Consider the following 16,656-nt stretch of genomic DNA (forward strand, 5'->3'; position numbering starts at 1 on the left):
AGGTTCCGCGTGAACGTCAGACGATGAAGCGACCAATGAGAATGTCAGAGATAGGTGGCATCCATCCCGCCCCGACCAATTGCAATTATTTAAACGTCTTATCAAAGAGAAGCTAGTGGCATAGGTAAGTAGGTGGAAGCAAGCAAGCGGTAAAACCTCATTGTCTTTTCCTGGACCGGCTGTACGTGCATCTCTTCATGCACCTTAACTAATCGGTGCCGCTCCAAAACAAAAAAGGTAAGCGCAACCGCGGGAATCAGCATTAATGATCGTGTTCTGCGTTAGGTTGCGGCCACGGCGGTGTCGGCCCACTTTATGATGTAGAGGAAGACCCACCCATAAAGGACCTGAGTGAATATTGTTCTTTTCCCTTCTGTAGTGGTCATGGTGTTTCCTGTAAACAATGATGCTTTCTCTTCCGCAGAACGCGGTTGTTAAGGGACAGTTGTGAAAATATGACTGACGCACAGAAGAGGAATTCTTTCCAAACTAGACATCGGAACCCCGATGATATTGCCGAAACAAGCTTGCGTGACGACGTGTTTGATGAATCTTACAAAGAGAAAGATGGCCCGCCGCCTCCAAGACGGATAGTGTGGAGAAACGTTGTGTTGATGACTTTACTCCACATCGGGGCTACTTATGGACTGATAATAATTACGTCTGCCTCTGCCTTGACCTTATTATGGAGTGAGTTCTATTATAATGTATTCCATGACCAAATATGTTTACAGCCTGACAACATGCACTTGTTAAGGCAAAGATCTTTTTGATCTTAAGAGATTGAGGCATATATGAAATGACTGGAGTCTCTGCAGCCCTGCAACAGTCAAAATTGCGTTCCACTGTGGCTTTGTTTGGAGCTTGTTGCTGGTGGTGTTTTTGTTTTGTTTTTTTATTTTATTTATTTATTTTGTTGGCATCATATTTTCCCCAATTGCACAATGCACAATCAGCATTCCGATAAGCTCTCCATTGTCAGCTGGACAGGCTCATAACAGTATGTCTTTCTCCCCTGGGATCTCACTGTCTAAGCAGCCTTGTCTGAAAACACATAGAGACATTCAGCAGTGATGCAACACATCTTTGAGGAGGAAAGGCACATGCCTCAGACATAGAGGCATATTATAACAGGCACTGTATGTTAGCAAAGGCTAAATTAACATTCCACTCTATTTCTTCCCCTTTTCCTTCAAGCATGTCTGTGTTACTTAATAAGCGCCCTGGGAGTGACCGCAGGCGCTCATCGACTCTGGAGTCATAGGTCCTACAAAGCTAAACTGCCGTTACGAATCTTCCTAGCCATTGGAAACTCGATGGCTTTTCAGGTAACTAGACAGAGACCGTCTGGAAAAAAACTCTGAACTCAAATGTGTATATAAACTATAGGGGCTGTGATAAGAATGTGCTCCAATCCCCCCTCCCCCCAAAAAAATGCAGAACGCTTCAGTATTGTGTGAGATGAGCTTTGCCTTCTTTTTTCAGGGTGATTTTCATTCTGCTTCAGAATTACACTGTAAAGGTTTGCTGACCAATCACTGCAATCTGTGTGCTTTCAGAATGATATTTTTGAGTGGTCTAGAGACCATCGTGCCCATCACAAGTATTCAGAGACCAATGCAGACCCACACAATGCCACAAGAGGCTTCTTCTTTTCTCATATTGGCTGGCTGCTGGTTCGTAAACACCCAGATGTTATTGAGAAAGGGAGCAAACTTGACCTCAGTGACCTTAAGGCAGATGAAGTTGTCATGTTCCAGAGAAGGTATGAACAATTATATGATTTTTATCAAAGCCATTTTAAATACTGCTAAGGGAGGGGGGGGTATTTTAAAACACCATTCAGATTTATAAACCACCAGATGAGCAGAACAAAGGTGAAAGAACAATTTCTTTTACACTCCTACCATCTGCCCCCTGCCACTCCCCCCAAGATAAAAATCAACTCTGATCTGTGGCCTTGACCTATGGTCGTGTGGAGAAACACTGGCAGAACACCAGGAGGGCTATGTAAGAGTGGTGAGCACATAGTGGTGCTTGTTTCACTGTGTTTCTGGCATCTCCGCAGACGATCCTGCTGATACAGGGTGTCGCCTCTGCCAAAGCACACATCAGGCCAGCGCCAGTGAATGAGCAGCCCACAGTCACCCGACCCAGTCTCATGAATGCCATCACACAATAGCCCTGACCCTCTTTGAAAAAGGGATTAGGACATCTAAACTCAGCTGATGAGAGCATTCCCTCAAAAAATATTTCAGGGAGTTAGCAAATCAGATTTTGGACTGGCGACAGGCTCTTCAGCATTTTTTTTACAGCAAGTAAAAGTTCTGATAGTCGTGTTTTACATAGTTCAAATGCATAAGCCGGAGGCATTTATATACAGGAGGTATTAGACATGGCTAATTAGCCACATGTCACTGGTAAATATAAAAAAAACTGGTGATCAAACGGTTGTTTATTTGCATTAAGGTCATTCTTAGGGCAGTCATGGCCTGGTGGTTGGGCAACTGGTCTTGTGACCGGAGGGTCATGGGTTCGATTCCCAGACCTAAGGCCATGACTGAGGTGCCCTTGAGCAAGGCACCTAACCCCAACTGCTCCCTGGGCGCCAGGCTAGGGCTGCCCACCGCTCTGGGCACGTGTGATCCACAGCCCACTAGTAATCACGTGTGTGTGTGTGTTCTGACTGCACAGATGGGTTAAAAGCGGAGGACAAATTTCGATTGGGGTGTAAAAATCACAATTGACAAAAATATGTAAAAAATAAAAAATTCTGTCTTCCTTTGCAGTTTGATCGGATGTGCAGCACGATTTAACCTTTCTGACCTCTTCACTCTTCCTTTAGGCATTATAAGCTGTCTGTGGTGGTGATGTGCTTTCTCGTTCCCATGATGGTGCCTTGGTACCTGTGGGGGGAGAGCTTGTGGGTGGGTTACTTCATACCAGGCCTGCTGAGGTACGCTCTGGTCCTCAACGCCACCTGGCTGGTCAATAGTGCTGCCCACATGTGGGGTATGAGGCCATACGACCACAACATTAACCCCAGAGAAAACACATTTGTTGCCTTCAGTGCTGTAGGTAGGTCTTCACTGTTTTGTCACTTTTCTAACACCTCTAACAGTACTTTGCACTGCATAGCATTACATTTAACAAAGCTGGATTATATATCCCTAGAATCTGTTCATGGCTGTGCATGATGTTTATACATTAAATGCTGACAAATTGTAGGAATTGTAATAAGGCAGAGCTTTATCATGATATAGCCTTGTATGTATAATAAGAAGATGACACAAATGTGTTTGAAGAGACATACCTAATGGAGAATACAGAACAGTGTATTAAAGCTAATGTTAATGGGACCACATCCACAATCGCTCAGTGATTGGTGTTCAAGGATGGTCTTTGTGATGTGGGTTAGGTTGTTTGCTTTGTTTCTTTACGACAGAGGCGGAGATTCAAATCATGGGTTCAGATGTTCAGTTTGATATATTTAAGTTCGAACTGCAGTAAAAAAACAACACAAACTGGTTACCCTATCTATGGTATTTATCTATGGTGCCATCAGATAACTGGTGAACTTTTACCCAGATATGTTTATCGTGGGATGACCTATTTCATTATTTCATTTCAGGAGAAGGCTACCACAATTACCATCACACGTTTCCTTATGACTATGCTACCAGTGAGTATGGCAGTCAGCTCAACATCACCAAGGCATTTATTGATCTAATGTTTACGTTTGGGCTGGCCACGGACTGCAAAAGGGTTTCTCATGACACAGTGATGGCTCGGGTAAAACGCACTGGTGATGGCAGTCACAAAAGTGGCTAAGTTTAAAATGACCAATATAGGTTTAATATTAACAAACCAAAACTCATAACCACAAGCAAAGCTCACTATTTAAACATATTTTCAGTGAGTGTGCAAAGAAGGTCTTAGTAATACCTTCATTCTTACAATAAATTAAGAATTCCTTTCTTAAGTATTCAGACTAATATTGGTTCTAGGACCACTGTTCCATTTTCGTATATATTGATATCAAAATGTGGTCATGTGGTCAGACTTTAATTTGGGAACATGGTTGTTGTCTTCTCTGCCTGAGAAGCAAAAATTGTAAGAGTATATCTTAAACAGCACATTTCCTTAGGACACTTCGTCCATAGATGTAGTAGTTGGTCTGCTGTCTGTTTAAACAGTAAAAATCAGCATTTAAGAATCATTCCAATATACTATGCAAATGGTTATAGTAAGTCTTGTATAACATTTACGTCAGTGTGCTATTAATTTCTTGGCACATCTGGATTTAATTTAAGACACAAAGAGTTGTGAAACTAACTTTGATACAATTTTATGCTTAAGAGCCCTTGGATGAATATTTGTGTTCATTTTTTTCTGTGCCTATATCAGCAGACAAAATTGAACTGTGATAATGATTTTCAATAATTCATGTATAAAAAAAGACACCTAAATGGCCCTTCAGAATGATTGTCTCTTAAGATGTTCCAGTCTGAATACAGGCCAGGCCTGGGTTTGTTTACATAAAACATTCTGGCAGTACTACAACATTGAACACAAATTGCTCAATTGTCCCTGTTGTCAACTGTTTGCCCTGATCACAACCCCAAGTTTTCGTCTACGTTTGAGGAAGGTGAAGCAAAGGACCAGAGACCCTGTTCCATACAAAATGTCTGGAGAGCGCTCTAGCACACAGATGTTTGATGAGGTGTGTGTCTGGGCACTAGGATGTCCACTGTTGTGGTCAATGGGCTGTGTTCGTGTCCAGAAGATTGTTCTTCAGAGTCGTGACACTGGATAGTCGCGTGCCATGGCAGACTGAGCTTTAAAAGATATTGTGATTAACTCTGTGATCTCATGTATCCTAATAAAGTTCTTAGGGCCTTGGGAAGTGAAATGGTCCTACCCACCAACAAACGTCATAGCTGGGTTTAAGTTCTGTTCTGTATTACCATCTGTCCATTACCTACCAACCAACCAAAAAGATCTGTTTTGGTTTTTTTTTTTTTGTTTTTTATTTCTTTTCTTATCTGATCATAGAACATATTCATATGGAAAGGTAAACAAACATACAACCCTACCTCCATGTGCTTATGGTTCTGGTTTGATGATGGTACATGGTACAGCTTTGATGGTATCAAAGCAAAACTAAAATCGTAGCATTTATTTATTTTTATGTTTTTGTTTTCTAATTCTGTCTGATGCAAATGTCAGGAGAGTTTAACACATCTCCAGATTACTAATAGTGTAAATGGATATACAATAATGTTTTGGATTCCAGTAATTGATAAACAAGACGTACATTTAAGTGCTTGCAAAAATGAAATTTGTATGTACCATGTTTAACAAAGAGTTTCAGTAATTTCTGGAGGGAACTGTGTTCATCATCTGTTCAATGCGCTCTTATTGAGGATTTTGTCCTTATAGTAAAAAGAAAATTCAGAAGGAAATTGGTTTCTTCATTTTGGATTTGCAAAAGATTTGGCATCACGGCTTATGATTTTACCAATAGGAATATGTCTATGAAAAGGTACTATAACAATACAGCAGAAAGATGAATACGTGGCTATTGCCTTAAAGTAACAAATCTTTAAGGAAAGTAACTGGCAAAGTGCTGATGACCAAATGTGCTTATCTGGTGCATGCAATCATGAACCTGCACTGGTTCATGAAAGTCCATTGGGTTCAATATGAAACAAAGTGTATTTTTTTACTTGTTCTTTGAAATGAGCACTTTTAACATTTTGTGTTGACAAACTAAAATGTACAAAAATGGCTTCATTTTTTAATGTAAGAATAACTATAATGACATCCCTTAAACTATTCAATGATTACAAAATACACAGAAAAGAAGAGAAACGTAGACATTAGCTCCCTAATGCTACACAGACAATGTCGCTTATAAACTGGTTTATCCTATGGGCGCAGATGGAAATTCTGAAGTGAGGGGGACCAAGCTGTACAATATATACGTTTATGCTTGTAGATGCTAGATTTCGGATGGGGTCAATATAAATCTGGAGGGGACATGTCCCCCCCGTCCCCAGTGCCATCTGCGCCCCTGGGTTTATCACATGGAAAAAAACAATTTTATTAAATTTGTTACTATTTATCATTATTTTACTGCAAATAATTTTTACACTCCAAGAAAGGAAAATTGTTTTCAACATATGTTGTTTCCACTTTAAATAACAAATCAAATTTTCTGTAAGTTTGGAGTTGTGATGTGAATTTTGAATATTCATAATTAAATTTTCTTAATTTAATAAAAAAACATGGATTTATGACAACTTTAGTCTCAAATCAAACATTTATTTTTCTTTTGACGGTCAGTCACAATTTCAAGTTTTTTTCCCCCATTTTCAACGTGAAACGCTGATGACGTGAGTAGACAGCAGATCTAAGAGCGCTCCTAAACATAACAGCGGCACACTTGCGCCATCTTCTGAACGCAAGTTAAATACTCCATCACGAAACAGGATGAACATCAAGACTACGGCTGCATCTCATGGCTTTTCATAGTCTCTCATTGCCTTCTGAATATCCTCATTATATAGCCAATTCTTGTTTTTTGACCTATTTATTGGGATGTTGGGGATAACACATGCTAACACGTGAAAAGATAATGTGTCACATTGTTTCACTAGGTCATTTGTGCATTTGTAATGTGCATTTGTAATAAATTAGTTGATTTAAATATTAAATTATGTTTTAAAGGTTTTGTAGGATATAGTATGTAGCCTACATAAATCTGAACTGAAATAGGCGAGCTTACGGAATAAACTAGTTACATATAATAAAAAATGTGTCAATGTTTTTCGTTCGTTTCTTTTTCTCGGAAATTGATTTGTAATATAGACTACCTGTGAATTACCCCACCTGAATTTAGAAAATATCGTAGTGGTTTACATTTTGAGAACCACGAAAGGCTTCATTAAATCCTGATATGGCCTAACCCAAAAACATGAATAAATAAAGACTTATAATTGGCAAAGAAGAAAATGAATTATGCAGAAGCTAAAGCAACGGCCCCGACGGCCCCTGGAGCCAGAAGGGCCCAGAAAGGAAAGGAGTCACAAAGAGTTTAGTGAGTCCGGATTAGAAGTGTAAATAGTGTTTTCATTGCTTCGTTTTTCTACACTTTCTTCATCCGCTTATTATTTATTTATTTATTTTGCTATTTGTCTCCTGAATAAAATTCCAATGAATACGTTTCGTTTGAATTTTTTGAGAAATCGCATCCATTTAACATAGTTTTATCTTGATCTTTATAGTGTACAAAGATCCTCTTTAACTTACATTCGAAACATTGGCTTGCGTACACATTAATAAATAATAATGCGAACAGAAGGCCCATAGGTATCTAGATAACCGACAAGTAACCATTTCCAGTCTACTTATATAGATCGGACGGGATTAGGGACGATTTGATCTAAATTGCCTCTGTACCATGCTAATTTCCTCAAGAGAAAAGAATCCAAATAACATTTGCTGTTTGATCCACGCGATAATTCCAGTAATCCCTCACTATTATCACTCACCAGGCTACTGTATCAAACTCTTTCAGATTGGTGTTTAAATTAAGTTTTAAGGCACAACTTGAGGAGATCAGTGATCCCATTCCGATTTCATATTAATTCACTCCAACTGTTAACACGCACTGAGCTCTTCCCAGCTATTTGTCCTCGAGGAACCCAGGGTGCCCTTTTGATCATTTCAGTCTCTCCTTGGTACAATAGCTCTGATTGGCTGAAGGAGTAAGAAGGGGAAAATCTTTAATTAAGCAGATAATCTCTTGTTGGGATGAGAGCAGCTCCATTTCAGAGCCCCCTTGGCTCATACATGAGACCCTAGCCTCTGAGTTCTGCATGTAGGTAAGCTATATAGCTCGTTTGTAGGTTATTCGGCTTTCCAAGGTAACGCACTAACAGGCCTCTCAGGATGTTCATACACTTGGACGTTTATTACTACATATTCATCTTGATGGTTCACATGAAATCGTGTTGCAGCTGGTAAGTTATTGCTTACATTTTTGCTTTTATTTTAAAGACTCATGGTAAAAGGCAGAAATCGTAGCAACGACTGTTTTTTATTCATTTAATAACGAAATATAAGTTTTTGCACCCAAGCTACAATCTAAAATTGAAGATTGGGCCTGCATGGTGTGGAGAGGACAACGTTTTCGTGATAATCATTAGACTCGCTACGATTATTTACGCGTGGTTTCATGGTTGTGTAATTTTTCAGACAATGTCACTGGGCTGCAAATCATTCAGAAATTTAAAAATCCGTTTTTATTTATCTTGCCATTTTGAAAACATGTATGAATGCAACTGAATTTATATTCATATATTATGAATATATATATGCATATACTACTCTGTTAACTTATATATTACTTAAATACAAGAATTTGGGTGAGAGCTAACGCCCTTGCTCTTAGTTAATGGGGTGCTTTTTCTTCCAGGTCAGTGAATAATTTCCTAATGACTGGCCCAAAGGTAAGCTAGTCCTCTTTTGACTTTTGATCATCTCCCAAGATGTTTATCAGAGAGAGAGAGAGGGAGAGAGAGAGAGAGAGAGAGAGAGAGTCTTCAAATGCTCAGATATTTACCAGTTTAATAATTACATTATTTTATGATGAATAATGACTCAAATAATTTCCTGTTCAATATGTATCTGTCATCCTTCCTGAGGGTGAGATATAACTCTCGTTAAAAAAACCCCTCATAGCTTTGACATACTTGAACTCATTCACGCTATGAGGTTCTTAGAGATCCAGTTTTACTGAGTGGTCAGGGAAGAGGGCTGTGGTGGGTGGTCATTATTAGCACACCAGTTCCCTTTGAGAGAATTTGTAGTGTAATCTTTCCTAGACCACTTGAGACGTATTAGTATGTATCAGTCACAGTTTCAACAAGCTGCATAGTTAAAACCAAACCACAAGTGACCTCTCTGCATTGCTGTGTTTCTTTGTTTTTGTTCATGTAATACAAGCTTCTGGTGGTTAAAAGTGTGATGTTAGAAACAGTTTGCTTATCCGAATACATACATGCATACATACATACATACATACAGGAATTTCCCTCTGGGATAAATAAAGTATCTAACTATCTATACATACATACATACATACATAATTACTATTAATAGCAATTGGTAATGCATCACACTGTATGTTTCTGTTCATGCAGGCCTACCTAATCTATTCTAGCAGTGTGGCAGCAGGAGCTCAGAGTGGAATTGAGGAATGCAAATATCAGTTTGCCTGGGAGCGCTGGAACTGTCCGGAGCGAGCGCTTCAACTGTCCACCCACAGCGGGCTGCGCAGCGGTGAGTGTTAGCGCCTGGACACACATTAATGACGTGTCCAGTTTTACACTCCTAATACAATATGAAATATGAATGGCATTTAGAGAAAGCTTTCCTAAAAACAAACAAACAAAACACAACTCTTGGGATCTGTAATGAAGCCTTTGGTAATGTATCTTTATTTCTTTATTTGTTTGTTTTCTTGTTTTTATATTTGTAAGCATGTGGATATTATAGGTATTAAATGCTAGTGATTTAGGACTACTGTTTGGTATTTGTGTTAGCTGCCTTTGAAACTACATTTTAAATCTACTTTGTGGGAATATTAGGACAAGGTCAACATCTAGTAATAAATCAGCATTGAATCTGTTTATTTCTGTGTTAGAAACACACAAAGTCGGTAGTTGGGTAATAAACTTAATGAAGGAAAAACTGTCCTACATGTTCATATACAGAAATTGTTGTTAAGTCATACATATGGTTTTACAGTGACTCCACACAAAACAAACACAGGAACCAGATTCTATATAATTTCTCACTGTTTGCTTCGGTCATACACATTGTTTTCTCATATGGATTATACCAAGTCTGTTAGAATGTAAAAGGCCACCTAGAGGATGAGGCAGATGACAGCGAGTGAAACCGATGTCCTCTTGATCTGAAGGGTGCGGCTCAAAGGTTTGCCTTAGGCTCCTTTCACTGGACATTTCTCAAGTGCCAAAAAGGAACCTGACCCGCTCTAGTGCTGACTGCTGTCCAACTGAGAGCTTATTCCAGCTGTGCACTTTGCTGTTTGATTCAGCTTACAAATGTGTGAGCAGTCAAAAAGCACAATTAATATCTCAAGGAATGCAGAAGATAAGAGAATAAATAAAAGTGCCTAATCAAAGCACATAATTCAGTGCTATATATGAGGAGTGGGACTGCAATAATGGTTTATTTTCATTTGCAGCAAACCGTGAGACAGCTTTTATCCATGCCATCAGTTCTGCTGGGGTCATGTACACTCTCACAAGGAACTGCAGCCTCGGAGACTTTGATAACTGTGGCTGTGATGACACCAGAAACGGTCAACGAGGTATTGTAAATATGACTAAACACTGTCTGAGGTACTCTGTGGTGGACAACAACGTTGTGAAATTCTGGTATATATATCAGCTTATATGGTGATATATAACTCCTTACTACAAAATGGCGTCTGTGTTTCAGGTGGCCACGGTTGGCTGTGGGGAGGCTGCAGTGATAATGTGGGATTTGGCGAGGTCATCTCCAAGCAGTTTGTAGATGCCTTAGAAACCGGGCAAGATGCACGAGCTGCCATGAACCTTCACAACAACGAAGCTGGACGCAAGGTATCCTTCCACCCATCTTGAATGCTCCCGACAAGGGTTCTCCAGTTCTTAGGCCTACGAGAGGGTGCTAGAGATGGAGTCTGGAGGAGAAGGGGGGGATTTAGTCTTACACTATAAGATGGGGAAACGTAGGCAGCTCCCTTGGCCACCAACAGAATGTAAAGTGCCTTTTGAATCATTTTTCAGTGCTTCCAATGATCGCTTACCACCCAAGAGTTTCATTCATGGCCTTATATGCAAGGTGCCACTCGTTCTCTCCGCAGTGTGTGCGCTGTACCAGATGGGCCTATTTACGGCCTGTGAATGTCTTTTATGACAAGACCTTAGCTCGAGATTCTTGGGATCAGTGGTGCGAGCTTAATTAGAAGACCTAGGGGGCCGCACGTTGCTAAGGTTCTGTATTCTGTTGCTTCCCAAATAAGTGTTTAGTTTTATTCTTGCGATAAGGATCTTACATTTATGTTGGTCTTTGTTGCACTTGAGAGAGCCACAGGCATCACATGCAGCTGAAGTGCTCTTTGTATTTCCTGCCAGTGTCCTGTCTGCAGGTTTTTGTCAGCTCACTATGGCACCTGGAACATCATTGTAACTGAAAAAAAATGCAAAAGAATTCTTTTTCATTTGCCCCTGAATGGATTAACCATTGGGCCTGCCCATGGCAGAAAACATGTTGACAATGGCCTCGCAAAATAAATACTCCCCTTTCCTGTGTCGAACAATTCAGCTCGCTGTGAAACCTTGATTCTGTGTCCTATCAACAGCACGTACCTCTCTGAGAAAAGAGACGTGCCTTTCAAATGACAGATGTTTGTTTCAGCTGAAGTCAAGAAATATTGTTTGGCACAAAAGTTGAAGGAAAAAAAAATCTAAACTTGAACCTTGAACCAAATCTTTTTAAGCATACTGAATTCGACCTTTTTGTCAAGTGGAGGTTTTGGACATATAGAGTGCCTGATAAAGACTGTATTATATGCAATCTTGAAAAGTGGTGATTTCAAACATATTCAAAATGTCTTTAAATATTGAAAGGATGCTGCTAAAATGAACCTATGAAGCAGGATTAACTGCTTGTTGATTTAATTTCTGAATGTGATAGTGTTCTTTGCTGAAGTACATTAGTAATTTATTTAATTTGAGACCATTTCTTAAACCAGGCTGTAAAAGGAACCATGCAGAGGACGTGTAAGTGCCACGGTGTGTCGGGCAGCTGCACCACCCAGACATGCTGGCTGCAGTTGCCCGAGTTTCGTGAAGTGGGCAACTACCTGAAAGAGAAGTACCACCGCGCCATTAAGGTAGACCTGCTGCGCGGGGCGGGCAACAGCGCGGCCAGCCGGGGCGCCATCGCCGAGACCTTCAGTCTGATCTCTCGTAAGGAGCTGGTACACCTGGAGGACTCTCCCGACTACTGCGTGGAGAACCGCACACTGGGCCTGCCCGGCACCGAAGGGCGGGAGTGCCTGAAGAAAGGCAAGAACCTGAGCAAATGGGAGAAGCGCAGCTGTAAGCGTCTGTGTGGCGAGTGCGGCCTGGCCGTGGAGGAGCGCCGGGCCGAGACCGTGTCCAGCTGCAACTGCAAGTTCCACTGGTGCTGTGCCGTCAAGTGTGAGCAGTGTCGCAAGACCGTCACCAAGTACTACTGCGTGAAGAGATCCAAGCCCGTGAGGAACGACAGCGCCACCGGAAAGAAAAGCCAGCGCTTGAGGAAGAAGCACTAAGAGACTGAGGGGTCGCACATTTGGTACCGTGCAGTCTTTGATTTGAGAGGAAAAAACACACTTGGATAATATCAGTCGTTTTCATTCCGACACCGCGTTATCAATAAAATGCTGAAACTGAAAATGTTTTTCGAGAAGGTGCATAGAAATTAAATGTATGTAACAAACAGAAGGAAAATGTTAGGTCTTTATGGTGGATTGAATATTTTTAAAAACAATGTTTCTAAAGGACACTCAAAATCTATTTGGACTCCTTTCAGTGTGCATTTTAAGACAGCACTGAAAGCGATATTTAATCACAAAACACGAGCACATGAGACTACAAATTAGACTTGCTTCAACAGAACTCTCTATTATACAAATTGAATTTGTTAAACTAAATATTTTATATTCTGAAAACAGGAGAATAATAATACTCATTCTCATTTCTGTAAATGAATTGTACATAAGATGAAGCACTTTGTATATTTTTTTAATTTATTGCACATATGTAGTGGTTTTGTTTTTTAGTCCTTTTTTGTATTTTATCCAGCATTCTTTTATAATTAAAGCTATGTTACCTGTGCCCTCTCTTATTTTTTTTACTTTAAAGGCATAATGGTATTTAACTTATATGTAAGTATATGTGCTTTTACAAAGTAAGCAGACTTTTAACTGATGATTTTAAACACAGCAGGACTTTTGGACTATATCACAGCAAAGGGTTAAACAACTTATGAATTTCTTATTGTCAACGTCAAATCAAACAATATATTAAAACATTACTAATATCATATAAAATTACATTAAACTATACAATCTTAGATAGATAGATAGATAGATAGATAGATAGATAGATAGATAGATAGATAGATAGATAGATAGATAGATAGATAGATAGATAGATAGATTTTGACTAGACATGCTTATTTTAAATGATGCCTATATCCTATCTATTCACTATAGATTGTCTTACTAAAACTACTTATTGTTCAGTGTGTGGTTTATTTTCCCTTATTCTTTTTGTATTTAGTGTCAGATAACCCTGGGGCAGGGAAACAATAAGAAAAAAGTTTTAATTATACTCTTCCTTCCTTCACGCCTTTCTCAATTTCTTCTTTTCAATGCCTCTTTTTTCTATCTTAGTAATCCTCAAAGAGCTGCCAACGCCTTGGCACTTGGTTGTTTCTTTACTATTTAATACTAGTTTAATTAACTTTGTCGAGACAGAGGGGAAAACATGAACCAAGTCGCCCCTCAAATTATCCTGCCTCCGATTTTGTATGCTAATCTCCTTTTCACGCCATCATCTCAAGGGAAAAAAAAATGTTGGGAAACTTCATGTAGCCTGTGTTGGGCTTCCTGTGGATGTTTTATTCCAAGGCCACCTATTTGGGTCCTTTCACTGCTCTAGGGCCTTCCTTTGCTTGATTTAACAATGAATGGTGAACTAATCAGCTCCTTCGGAAATGCAGTGCTGCTGGAGAAGCTAATCCCCTTCTCCTCCTCCTTCAATGGCCTGTCGCCTTCAAAGGGACTTTGGGAAAAGGCTTTGCATGGATTCACACTGTTTCATGAATAGAAGTTAGTTCAAGTATTGTACCTAAACAAGTAGGGTTTATAAACAAATACTTGCCAGCTACCATCCCACCTGCAAAAGCGCCAACCCTGCAGCAGCACACACTGACAAAACTAAAGCCCTCCAAAAGTGATGTTACCTTTAAAAAAGCTGATTAAACCTCTATTGAGTTTGGCGAGTTCATTCCTGCAAGTGTTGTGTGCTTTAAGAGACGTGTCAATGAAGCACCTCATTGACATCTTATTTAGTAAAAGCAAAGATCAAACTTCCCTTCGACACTTCATTAGACCATACCAGATAAGGCTTTAATTTTGGATTCTGCTTGTCCATATTACAACATTCCACCATCACCAAATAGTGGACATATCATCCATCTGGCCACTTTCTGATAATGTGTTATACAATTAGAACTTATTAACAACTCTGCTATAAACAGAACAAGCTAAAATGCACAAGGTTTTCAAACACATTTGCCACTATATCAAGCCTCAGTCCTGTGAACCAATAGCTCTTCTAATCTCTTGAGGTCACATTAATTTGTCTTTTTAGTTCATTGCTAAGTAAGGCTGTGATGGGGAGGTTGACCGTGCCACTTGGGATTTGCACAGGGCCGTGAGGTTGAGGTGACTCCGAGGGCGAGGTGACACTTTTGAGGAGGAGAAGATTAGAAGCTGTCCACACATGTAGGTCTACATAGTTCAGAAGATCAGTGTGCATTTCCACTTTCACTTAATTATAAATCATTGATCATGGGATTTGGAGATGCTGGAGAATGCAAAACTACAGATATGCACAAAAACTCATCTATTCCAGAAATTAATGTATGATATTACCTTTATTATAAGGTTATGAAATTACATATTCGTTACATAAGTAAAAACAGCCTGGTAAACTGAGATTGTATGCATTTGTTTGCATATGGCAGTTACATTTTCATTTCATTTGCACTAGAAAATAAAGACTCTGAACAGAAAATTACACTCAGCCAAGTGAAGTGATGATGCAATCCTTGGAAAATGGGAAAATTACACTTAATGGTGCTGAGAAACCTTGACTAATAGGATTTGTGTCTTAGGAGCTTGGGACACACAACACCAAGAGGGGGTTAGGGTCAGCATGGATGCAAATACAGTGATGGGTGGGAAAGTGTATGCTGAAGGCACCTGATTACAACGATTTTTAAGTTCTGTACCTTAGACATGAAACTGCTGTTTTACCTGTTACTGTTAATTTGCAATACACCTCTTAGAAACTAGGACAAATATGCTACAGTTTTGTCAGAATAAAGAGTTAAGTCTTTTGGACTATAACACTTGTGTTTGCTTTGATGCATGTTAGTTGTGGGACATACAAACGTTTTATTAAATGTATGAGAAAGATTCTGTTCCTTGCTTTGTAATGTAACTATCCATTGCTTTTGACTTTAAACCAATATATTGCCAGTCACCTACAAGCTCCTGTATTTTCTCTGTGCCTCATGAACTACTCGGGAGATGGGTAAAAGATATCTATATAAACATGTCCCTTCTCCAGAACTCCTGCACTGCTGAGAAGGCCCTTTGCTGCAGTCCCTACACTCCCAGACTGGGTCCACCTGCGTTGAAACGTCCAGAATGTTTTGGCACTGATGGACCTGATTAAAAACAGATGATAGAACGTGGACTTTTGCCCAAGATAGTACTTAGCACTCGGGTAAGACAGAAAGAATGTCTCTAGAGAAGCAGATCGTAAAACGGGTTATTTTACTCCAACCTCTTTATACAACATAAGCAGGTATTTATCATGTGATAACGATTGAAAAAACATAACGTCCAAAATAGACGTCAATGAATGGCTGTTTGAAAATAAACTGCTATATAAGCACAAAAAGAAACTTCATTTCCTCATGACTCAACACGTAGACTATATGCGGTTGTATGAATATATATAATGTATCCGCAATAAAAAAAAATCTCAAAACCAAAACCCTGTGTTTGCAGCCAACAAATAGCGTGAAACAAATATCCACGTGAAACAAATTTCGTGTTGACGATCAAAGCTTTAGCATAACACTCAAACTGCGTAGTGTGTGCTGTTTCAAGTCTGGCAAAATCTTGCAAATTCACGTCTGATCCCTAAAACAACTTGTTAGTCTAAGATGTAACAAAAACCTTTTGATAGGCGCAGTATACGCGAAGGCAGTACGACGAATCATGCGCATGCGCGTTCCGTTTACTTAAAATCCTTAAAAGAGTACATATTCTTTGTTAACTTTAGGATGTAATCCTGCTAGTACTCACCATGTTTTCACACAGCGTACTCACAATCTACCGTACGTCTTTGTCCTGTAACTGTAATTGAAACTACTTTCTTTGGTATCCTGATTACGTTACACTGTTCATGTTCCCATCGCAGCCCAACCCTGTCCAGAGATTTGAAATGATTTTAAAGAATATCTGAGTGGCACTCGATTTCCATCTGCTGGTGAACTAAATGAGGTAGTTCATAATGCCACTACTTTAGTGGTCTGAAATAAGACATAGGTAGATCAGCTATATTGGTCTTAATATTAATGTTTCTATCAATATCAATATTTGTTATTAAGCAAATGCACATATTCATATTATTAGCTTTTATAAAACAATAAATATTTCGTATGTTTTGTTCCCTTAACTGCCGGTAAAATGGTTAATGGCTTTTACACTTAATAACTTTATGCTAC

At 39.4% G+C, this 16,656-nt stretch overlaps 2 protein-coding genes across 2 annotated transcripts; both read left to right on the forward strand.

Annotated features, from left to right (window-relative positions):
- The first annotated feature begins 82 nt into the window (after nt 1-82).
- On the forward strand, nt 83-4,898 carry scdb (stearoyl-CoA desaturase b). Its single transcript, XM_076974068.1, has 6 exons — nt 83-237; nt 425-690; nt 1,198-1,328; nt 1,560-1,765; nt 2,846-3,078; nt 3,632-4,898. Exons 2-6 carry the CDS (start codon nt 456-458, stop codon nt 3,829-3,831), a joined length of 1,005 nt encoding a protein of 334 aa, XP_076830183.1. The 5' UTR covers nt 83-237; nt 425-455; the 3' UTR covers nt 3,832-4,898.
- Nucleotides 4,899-7,829: 2,931 nt separating this feature from the next.
- Nucleotides 7,830-12,908, forward strand: wnt8b (wingless-type MMTV integration site family, member 8b). The gene is made up of 6 exons (XM_076974629.1): nt 7,830-8,027; nt 8,483-8,516; nt 9,210-9,348; nt 10,280-10,405; nt 10,537-10,679; nt 11,834-12,908. Exons 1-6 carry the CDS (start codon nt 7,957-7,959, stop codon nt 12,395-12,397), a joined length of 1,077 nt encoding a protein of 358 aa, XP_076830744.1. The 5' UTR covers nt 7,830-7,956; the 3' UTR covers nt 12,398-12,908.
- Nucleotides 12,909-16,656: the final 3,748 nt, after the last annotated feature.

This window comes from Brachyhypopomus gauderio, chromosome 15 (genome assembly GCF_052324685.1).
Source record: "Brachyhypopomus gauderio isolate BG-103 chromosome 15, BGAUD_0.2, whole genome shotgun sequence".
Taxonomy (NCBI): domain Eukaryota; kingdom Metazoa; phylum Chordata; class Actinopteri; order Gymnotiformes; family Hypopomidae; genus Brachyhypopomus; species Brachyhypopomus gauderio.

Excerpts from the sequence above, each read along its gene's own strand:
- scdb (XM_076974068.1), top strand. The coding sequence starts at position 456 with ATGACTGACGCACAGAAGAGGAATTCTTTCCAAACTAGACATCGGAAC. Across the intron at positions 1,766-2,845 it reads GTTGTCATGTTCCAGAGAAG|GCATTATAAGCTGTCTGTGG; the intron begins GTATGAACAATT and ends CTCTTCCTTTAG. Across the intron at positions 3,079-3,631 it reads TGTTGCCTTCAGTGCTGTAG|GAGAAGGCTACCACAATTAC; the intron begins GTAGGTCTTCAC and ends ATTTCATTTCAG.
- wnt8b (XM_076974629.1), top strand. The coding sequence starts at position 7,957 with ATGTTCATACACTTGGACGTTTATTACTACATATTCATCTTGATGGTT. Across the intron at positions 8,028-8,482 it reads ATGAAATCGTGTTGCAGCTG|GTCAGTGAATAATTTCCTAA; the intron begins GTAAGTTATTGC and ends TTTTTCTTCCAG. Across the intron at positions 9,349-10,279 it reads CCACAGCGGGCTGCGCAGCG|CAAACCGTGAGACAGCTTTT; the intron begins GTGAGTGTTAGC and ends TTTCATTTGCAG.